This window comes from Phaseolus vulgaris, chromosome 4, assembly GCF_000499845.2.
Source record: "Phaseolus vulgaris cultivar G19833 chromosome 4, P. vulgaris v2.0, whole genome shotgun sequence".
NCBI lineage: Eukaryota > Viridiplantae > Streptophyta > Magnoliopsida > Fabales > Fabaceae > Phaseolus > Phaseolus vulgaris.
The window spans coordinates 12,623,877-12,634,073 of NC_023756.2; the positions used below are offsets into that span (position 1 = coordinate 12,623,877).

At 36.7% G+C, this 10,197-nt stretch overlaps 1 protein-coding gene and 1 pseudogene across 1 annotated transcript; one reads left to right on the forward strand and one right to left on the reverse strand.

Annotated features, from left to right (window-relative positions):
- Positions 1-300: 300 nt before the first annotated feature.
- Positions 301-1,029, forward strand: LOC137838304 (uncharacterized). Its single transcript, XM_068647555.1, has one exon. It carries the CDS (start codon positions 301-303, stop codon positions 1,027-1,029), a length of 729 nt encoding a protein of 242 aa, XP_068503656.1.
- A 4,962-nt stretch (positions 1,030-5,991) lies between these two features.
- On the reverse strand, positions 5,992-9,407 carry LOC137838305 (LOB domain-containing protein 20-like; annotated as a pseudogene).
- Between the last annotated feature and the right edge of the window lie 790 nt (positions 9,408-10,197).

Here is a 10,197-nt window from a genome sequence, read left to right on the forward strand (position 1 = left end):
GGAAGGGACGAGGAGGAGTCATCGGTCGTTAACACAAGAGACGCTGAAAACACCCAGAATAAGCAGGTACTCGGTTGTTGGGGAGATAGTGTCGCAAGTTCACTAGGTCGAATCAAGAGAAACTTGGATGACGGCCTACCAGCGTTACTTGGCCATGAGATAATCCCGTTAGATCCCGCAGAAGCTCGGAAAATCAAGAAAAATTTGAGCAAGTACGCCCTGATCGATGGGAAATTATTCAGGCACAGATTCACCCATCCCATACTGGTATGCGTGGACGGTGAGCAATGCACGCGCATCATGGCAGAACTACACGAAGGGATATGCGGTAGCCACATCGGTGGCCGATCTCTCTCGTCAAAGGCCATTCGTGCAGGATATTACTGGCCAACCATGAGAGAGGATTGCACGAGATACGCCCAACGGTGCAAGAAGTGCCAACAACACACTGATTGGCACAAAGCGCCCCCAGAGGAGTTGAGATCGATATACAGCCCATGGCCATTTCTACTCAGAGGTCTAAAAAGAAGGCTGGACAAAGCCAAAGGGACCTGGGCAGAAGAAGTTCCTAGAATCGTGTGGGCCTACCACACTACCCCTCAGTCCACGACCAAGGAAACACCATTCAGCTTGGTGTACCGTTCTGACGCTATGATCCCAAGAGAAATCCAGGAGAACTCACCATGTTTCCAGAACTTCGTGGTCGAGGAGTCGAACGAGGAAAGAAAGGTGAACTTGGACCTATTGGATGAAGTGAGGGAAGAAGCAAGGATGAAAGCTAAAGCTTTGAAAAGGAGGGTGGAGTACAAGTACAACTCCAAGCTGAGACTTTGGCAGTTCCAGGTCGCTGACCTGGTGATGAGGAAGGCCCACTGGTACCAGTTAGAAAGAAAGTTATCTCCCAAGTGGACCGGTCCTTTCAGAATAACGAAGGCCCTTGGGAATGGAGCATACAACCTTGAGACATTAGAAGGCGATGTTATTCCTTGCACTTGGAACGCGACCAACCTGAAGTTTTATTTTAGTTAAATCTCGCATTTGTACATGATTAAGGGGACACTCTTTTCCCTTGAGAGAGTTTTTTAACGAGGTCACCCGAATAAAATTTATTCAGCTAAATGTGCATTGCAATTAAAACGAACCTCTCCCTTGTAGTGATAAGTCAAGAGCGGAAGTAGTATGGTCCCCGAGTGGACCTCCCTCTTGCGTAAGTTCACCAAGTCCGAGAATAATATGGTTCGCTGAAATAAACAAACTTCTCCCTTGTAGTGATAAGTCCAGAGCGGAAGTAGTATGGTCCCCCGAGTTGACCTCCCTCTTGCGTAAGTTCTGTTAGAAAAGATGGCTTTAAACTATAGGGGGGGTGAATTGTTTAAAGGGGTTTTCGCAAACTTTTCAAAACTAGAATGAACTTATTTCAGAAACCAATTGATTAAGCAATTCAGTTAGCCAAAACAGCAAACAAAAGCTGTAGTACTAGAAAAACAATCGGTTGTTTCGTAGAAACAATTAGTTGTTTATACCAGCAAACAACAAAAAAACTGAATTTAAAGAGTTAGAGATAGAGAAATTGTACACAGTTGTTTATACTGGTTCACTCCTAACTAGAGCTACATCCAGTCTTCTCAGAAACCCTGAGGATATCCACTAAGCAATCACCACTTGATCACTTACACCACAACCAAGAGAATGACCTTGAACACCTCAAGAAACACACTCTCCTTGGCCAACACTAAGATTGCTGATCTTGAACACCTCAAGAACACACAGCCAATCTCAGCAAACACAGAAACAAATTGTTCAACAGATTACAAAGATTACACTTGTTACAGATGAATATCTGAAATCAATACAAGTAGAATCCTATTCTAGCACCTTGATCAATCACAAAATTCTTAAGCAATCTCAGTACTTTGAAAACTCTCTTAGAAAAACTTTGTCAAAAGATTCTTAATTCTTAAAACTATTTTTCTGAATATATTCAAAGATATAGTTTGTTATCAAATCTTAACAAACTTTTAAATTGCATTAAAAGATTGGTCAAAGCATTTAATGACTAGAGCGTATACAGTTAAAGCATTTAAAGCTCAGTCAAAGAAAACAGTTTTTTTGTTATGGTCCCAAAACAAACAATCGGTTGTTTCCTCGAATCAATCAGTTGTTTTGTACTTAACAGTTTCAACTATTTGAAAACAGTTTTCAATCTTTCTCAAAACACCTAAGTATAAACAATTTTGAAAACACCTAAGTATAAACAATTTTGAAAACACCTAAGTAAAACTATTTGAAAACAGTTTTGGTACTTAACAGTTTCAACTATTTGAAAACAGTTTTCAATCTCACCGAAATAAAGGAACCTCTTCCCTTGAAGTGATACACGAAGAAACAGAGGTAGTTTGGTCTTCCTAATAAGCCCCTCTCGTGTAAGTTCACCTAGGCGAAGAATAGTATGGTTCGCTAAAACTAAAGGAACCTCCTTCCTTGAAGTAATATGAAGAGAACAGAGGTAGTTTGGCCTCCCCAATAAACCCCTCGCGTAAGCACACCAAGGCGGAAGGAGGTATGGTTTGAGTACCAAAGTTTCGTCCCTTGACTTTTGTAGCAAGGGCGAGATCAGTTATCCCCTGACTTTATATAGCAAGGGTGAAATTGAGAAAGTGTCGTTCACTTGGGGTAGAAACACCAAGGGGGGGGGGGGGGGAGACATACGTATTAACTCTAAGGTCGAACAGGAATACGAGGCGAACGTGCTACCTAAAGGGCGAACCTAAACTGGAGGCGCTGTATGGAGAGCGAAGCGAATGGAGGCAACAGTTAAAAGGAATAAATACTTATAAAGTATACACACAAGAAAGTTTGGTTGTCGACAAAAACAGAATTACAAAGGGAGTCATTCTCGTGGCACGATTTGGCCGTCCACAACGCATTTGGACTCACCAAAGAGGGTAAGATCCACCTCAGGATGCGCATAGGCAAAATGAGCGACGGCGTCTTGAAACCCCTCACCGTAAGCTTCAGCGGCATCGTTAGTAAGATCCTCTCCTGTCCTTCTGAAGGATTCAATCGCCCGACCAAGGACTCGGTTTTCTCGGCCAACTCTCCTTCAACCCACCCCAGAAGGATCTCACGCTGCGTGCCCCTCTCTTCCAGATTAGCCACCTTTCCCTTCAGTTTGGCCACGAGATCTTCAAGCTGAATCGCATGCGTACGTAGAGGCAAGATCCTCGCTTCTAGTTCGACTGCCTCTAGGCCTTGTCTTGGAGGGCCTTTTTGGCGTCTTCCTCAGATTGGCGAAGGCTTGCTAGCTTTAGGTACAAGGCAGTTTCGCGATTGGCGTCCGAAGGTTTGGTTTCTCTGTCCAATACAAGGGAAACCCATATAGAAGAGAGGGGTCCCTCACCATTGAAGCTGACCCACAACTTTTTCCCTAGGTCTTTGACCTCGAAGAAATAAAGGAAGACATCTACGGACGGTGTGAGATCGAGGCTACAGCAAAGGATGGCAAAGGCCCTCACGAACGCCCAACTGTTAAGGTGCAGCTGGGTGGGGGCAAAGTTCACCTCAGTCAACAACGTGCGCTCGAAAGGGGCAAAGGGTAACCGAAACCCCAGTCTTCAGAAGAGGGTGGAATAAATGAAGTAGAAAGGGCCTTCGGGGTCGGAGGCTTCGTCAGAACATACTGGCTCCCCCTCGCGACAAGCCACCATCTGCACATACTTATCGTGATCTTTGCCAAAGACATGCGATGGATGGCAGGATTGCTTCTTCCTATAGGCTGTTATGCTCTTAAGGGTAGTAAAGGTGGACGTTTCCTCTAAAAGGTCCACCGGTGCCCAGCGGTATAAAGACTTATAGAGTGTTCTTTCGCAAATGCCAAGTGAAGGTTCGCGTAATCAAAAGTGATGAAACAGTGGGGAGAGCGTAAGGGTTAAAGTGTTTAAACAGTACACGAAGAAGTTCAAGCGCCAACACGGCTCAACCGTTGATCCCGACGCGTGTACGTTCACCAACGAGGAAATAATAAGATGTCACTTTCATGCACTATTCACACTCGTTACCCCAGTGCCACGTAGGTCGCCCAACGTGACCACCATAGTCTCTTCACTGAAACAAGTTACAGCTCGAGATTGGGGGGCTTATGTCTCGACCAGTCCTCGACCATCGACCCAGAGACTGACCTCGGACATGATGCATCGATGTTTGGTAATGGAAGGGGGCCACGTGAGGTGGGCCTCATAATCACCTACTAGAGAATTGGTTAGTCTTTAATATCCACACCCTAAACCCCGATGTTGGAGATCGACCCACTAGTAAGGGAAGAAGGTCGGACATCGGTCATCAGGACATGGTAGAGAGCCACATAAGGTGAGCCCTAGAGTTTCGTTAAGATAATAGTTAAAGACAAGAGATGTGTGGAAAGCCTAAGTCACGAGGGATCCATGCACGTGGTGTGTATGATGCAACAAGGCGTAACACATGTGGATAATCCTAGGAGGTGTTAAGGCCCATTAGGGTTAGGGTCTCCAAGGAAAGCTGCATGCATGACACGTGAATACTTAGGGCACCCACGAAGAAGATGGCACTAGAGATTAGGTGCACAAGTTGGTACCTAGGCAACCACTCTGTCATTCGTTGCACTCCAGTTAAGGGAAGGTCATGTGCCAGATACGCTAAGATTCTATGAATAGTGGCACAAGGACATTCTCCAAGGAACTCTAGTCGAGGGTAACAATGCAAAGGTAAACCCTAGTTTCAACCTATATAAAGGGTGCCAAAACCCCAGTAAGGTATGCAGTTTCTAAGACTGAAGCTAATATACACACTTGGTGTTTCTTTGCCCTAATACTAACTTGAGTGTCGGAGTGCAAACGGCCGCTAGGGCACCCCTTTGTCTTTGCAGGTGAGAGGTTTCTTGATCAAGAAGGCACGTTTCTCAGGCAGGATTGAAGGGCGGCAGGCAACCACTCTGTCATTCGTTGCACTCCAGTTAAGGGAAGGTCATGTGCCATATACGCTAAGATTCTATGAATAGCGGCGCAAGAACAGTCTCCAAGGAACCCTAGTTGAGGGTAACAACGCAAAGGTAAACCCTAGTTTCAACCTATATAAAGGGTGCCAAAACTCTAGTAAGGTATGCAGTTTCTAAGACTAAAGCTAATATACACACTTGGTGTTTCTTTGCCCTAATACTGACTTAAGCGTCGGAGTGCAGACGGCCGCTAAGGCACCCCTTTGTCTTTGTAGGTGAGAGGTTTCTTGATCAAGAAGACACGTTTCTCAGGCAGGATTGAAGGGCGGCAGCAGTTGTTAGAGTCAACTGACAAAGCAAGTCAACCAGCAGGAACATGTTTTATTTATTTAAAGAGAACTTTATTAATCATAAATAAATAAATACAATAGATATAAATAATTGTGGTTGAAAAAGCACATAAATACTTAAAAATAATGGAATAAAAAAATAAATGTTTATAATTTTGAAAGGTATGATTTTTTACCGAAGTTTTGAAACTCATAATATTTAACAGAAGTTCTGAAACTTATGATAATTTATGGAGGTTATCTGAAACTCATGGTAATTAAATAGGAGTTTAAAAACCTCTGTTAAATACTGAATTTATTGGGATTTAAAAAAACTCTGAAGAACATATTTCTAATAGATGGTTTGTCAAAAAAAATTACATCTTCGATTAAATGACTTAATAAAAGTTTTAATTGTTGGTAATATAAAAAAAAATCCCGTTAAAACTATTTTTTCATGGAAAAAAAATTGTTAAATATTAATAAATAAATATTTCTTTTGTTACAAATTGATTGTAAATAATATATATATATATGTATAATTTCCAAAGATGTACCCTTTTTTTTCTTTTCCCAAAATGTACAATTTTTTTTTTTCTTTAAACAAGAAGAAATCAGAAGATAGGATGTTCCATTGCCCTTGTATTACAAAACAATAAGAAAGAAAATATATATTATGGAAATTAATAGGGTTGTAATGAGACACATTACATTAATTATATATGGAAAATAGTTTAATTATATATAGAGATGAAGCAGAGAGAATATTACTACTAATCAAGCAAATCAAATAGAAAGGGAAACTCATAATTAATGGTGGCTGAAGCCTGGCTGGGTCCTGCTTTCTTCTTCTTCTTCATCTTCTTCACATTTGGACAGCCTTGTTAGTTGAAGAGGCTCTAAAGTGCTTGATGAGGGTGCTGTGTGCATTGCAAGGTCAAAGCCAGCAGGGTTATTGTTGAAGCTGCTCAAGTTCATAAGGTTGGTGGAAGCACATGAGTTGTTGGAATATGCTGGTTGTAGTGCTGCTGCATTCATGTTTGGTTGCTGTACTTGTGTGCTCTCAAGAGCACTTGCATAGGCAAATCTACTATTCATCAGCTGAGTTTGCACCATAGCTACCTCTGCTTGCATAGATGCTACCTGAATTGGACAAAACCTAGGTATTTCATGGATAAAAATGAACAACTACTTGAATTTTTTAACCATGTTATTTACAACTCTAAAGTGATTTTAATAATTTTAGAGCATGGTATCTTTCGAAGAGTTTTTCCTCTAAAACACTTGCATAAACATATAAAATAAAATAATTTTTCTGTAATCTAAAATTAATTTTTCATAAATTAAAAAAAAATTAAGATGAGTTATATCAGACACCTTTTACAAAATTAATTTCTATAAGTTAAGTTTGCTTATAAAAAAAATATTTTTATTTTTTCTTCAAAAAATGTGTAAAAATTATGTAAACCTAGTTTTAACTATTTATTCATTATCAGGTTGCTATTTTTGTTGTTGTTGAGAGGAGATGTAGAAAGATTTTGACACTAATGAAATGTGACCAGAGATAATGAAATAATCTCTAATTTAAAATTTTAAGGTAATAAATTGTAGTTTTTTTTTATATTTTTATTTTTGTAAATTTCTACAATATGAGACTTCATTTCATATTTAACTCCTACCTATGATATTAATTTTTTAATTGAAGGTTTACTTAAAGTTTTTCAACATTTTTGGAATGTGTGATGCAATTCAACTCTTTGCTAGTATTTTTTCTTGCAAGTTTAGTGTAGGTTGAAAATTAAGGGACAGTTATTGGGTAGGGTTATTTAGTTATGAAAACATTTTTTTTTTTACTTTTAATTAGAAAATATCAACAGATATTTTTACTTTAACTTTGGGTTTCCAAAGTTTGTGCACAAAAAATGCAAGTAAAACTTTTGTGACTAGAAAATGAAAGAAAATTAGTGGATTTTTTGTATTTGAAAAGAAAAAAATACGTTTTCTTTGTTTATATTTAAAGTTTAGTGTCATAGAACAAAATTTCTGGTAATTCAAGACTTAAAAATTACAAAATATCATTTGCGATGCAACTGCCACATGAATAACATGATCTTTACCCATCCTTTAATAAAGGCACTAAAGAAACGTTTTTTCACAACTTACTTAAGAAAATATATTAATAATTTAATACATATCAACTGAAAGTAGAAAGAATTAAACTTAGTGTGACGTTATATATAATTTATTTATTGTATTGCCTATGTTCTTTTAATAAAAACAACAACTCTTTTTATGCAATAAAAATATCATATTGTCAACAACAAAAGAAACAAACGCATTTAATATGAAGAATATTTGAGAAAAGCCACAGTGAATTTTACCTGATATTCAAGAAACTAAACTTTTTCTAACATTAACAGTTTTTATGAATAAAAAAAAGTAATATCCTAAAAAATAATAAATAATTATGTTTCTTAGAAAATGAATGAATAGAATAAGCTAAAATCAGTTTTTTCTCTCCACATATTTTTGTTAATGTACAAATTTAGTTTCTATTAATACTACATTTTCATTTTCAATTTTTTAAAATTAAACAAGAAATATTAACGGGCTTTTAGTTTAATAAGTGATATGTACTATACGCAAATTAATTAGTAACCATTTATGAGCATACCAATATTTTCTAATAATACTCATTAACGGTGAAACCTAATTGCTTAATTTTAAAATATTAAAACATTATGATTTGAGTATAATACACTCATTCATTAATAATACCCTCAAATTGCTTAATTATGTAAAACATTAACTATGTATTGTTATGACTAAAACATTAAAAATACATATTCACAAAATTATGGAGACCAAAAATTAAATTTATTCATAATAATACATACAGAAGTGTAAATCATATTTATATGGTTATTCAACTTTAAATCATATTTATAAATATATAAATATAAGTTTGTTGTTAACTTTTTACCATAATTATATACAATATATAAACATTAAACTCCAATTAGGTTAAACATTAGGATTAGTTTTAATTGATTGACATAACATTCATGTGCTGTTAAATGATGGATAGAATTATATAGGCTGTTAAATGATGGATAGAATTATATAGGAATAAATATGTTTTTGTTTATTGCGAAATTGGTTTTCATATTCCAAAGGCCAAATTTTAAATATTATGAGAATTTGTATTAACTAAACTATTAAATGAGTTTTTGTCAATTTTTTTACTCGATAAACATATTTTCAGTATAGATATATGTTAAATAATTTCATATTAACTACTGACTAAACTTGATATTATGATATTATAATATTATAATATAGTGTATATTGAAAATTCGTTTGTTAAAAAAAATTGGATAAAAATCCATTTCAATATTTTTTTATTATAAATATTTAAAATATTTAAAGTTTGGATTATGAATAAAAATATATAAAGTTTTATAGTATAAAGATGAAAAATATATTTAATTCAATTATAATTATATGTGATTGTATAGATGGTGTTAGCAATAAGTTTTCTTTTAAATATTTTTATTTAGTTAAGTTTATTGTAAACTATAAAATAATTATAAAATAATTAGAGACTTGATAATGTGGGATTCACAAAATTTTATATAGCTTTTAATAAGTTTTAATGAATATTAAAATTTGTCATGATTTGTTGACATTAAAAAAGAAAACCTACCTGTTGTTGGAGAGAAAGGATGGTGGAGACACAACCGTAAACAGGATCAGACAGCCTTGCCTGAGCCTCATAGGATATGGTCGTAGCCGCTTCATGGCGGCGGTTGGCCGGAATGTTGGACAGGAGCTTTGACACATTGCTAGCCCCAAACACCTTGTGCACAGCTGCAAACTTGGCTGCACCTTGGTCAGTGCCAAAGTGGGGGTGCAAAGATGCAGCCTCCAATGCACTTCCTCCTCAAGAACTTGCAAGCCCCACACGGCGTTGCAGGCGAAGTTCCCAGCATTGGTTCATCTTGTGTTTGTGTTGCCATGGCACGTCTGAAACCAGGTCCTCTGCGTCTGCTTCCTGATCCAGCACTGTGATCGCCACCATTAGTATTAAGATCATGTGGCTCTGACATTCTGATAGCTAATGATGAGATTGAGTATTATGGTGTCAGAGAGTGAAAGGGAAAGGGGTGATGTTGATGCTTATATGGGGTGTTGTGGAGTTGCAGGGGAAGTGCACGTTGGTGTTGTGAGAGGGTTGGCAAGGCGAGTGTGGTTTGAGAAAGAAGACGTTTGAGGTTGGTGAGGGAGTATGTGAGGGACCACGTGCATGTGATGAAAATGTTGTTACTGTTTGCATGTTTGTTAGATTTATGTTTATAATATTGAGGTTGGGATGAAAGAGTAGCTGTATGAAGCTTTAAAAGGTTGTCTTTACGGGGAAACGCACAAGAACTACGCAGTCTTTGTTGCTCTTTCGCGTGTGGGGTGGTAGAACCAAAACTGCATGCTTCTCGTGGCTACAAACTCATTCAAGATTATCTTCTTTTTTTTCTAATAAAAATATTTTTCTTTTCATCTTATTACAAGCAATAGAATAGAAAGTTAAATGGAAGAGCTTTTGAAAATGGTTAGGCTTCTTACTTATGGAAAATGAGAAGAAGAAAATAAAAAAAAAATAGTATTGGTTAAATAAATGTAAAATTCACGTAAAATAATATTAAAAAAGAATAAAATAATATTAATTAAGTTGTGTCGATACAAGTAATATAAAATGAAACAGTAAATTTATATGATAAGATAGATTTTACGGCAGTTAAAGATTTTAGAAAATTTAGAAGTTAATTTAAACTCATTTTATGTGGATGGAAATTTAGTCCAAAAAATAAATTCTTTTGTTTAGCGTGGATATTACCAATGGTT

Excerpts from the sequence above, each read along its gene's own strand:
- LOC137838304 (XM_068647555.1), top strand. The coding sequence starts at position 301 with ATGGCAGAACTACACGAAGGGATATGCGGTAGCCACATCGGTGGCCGA.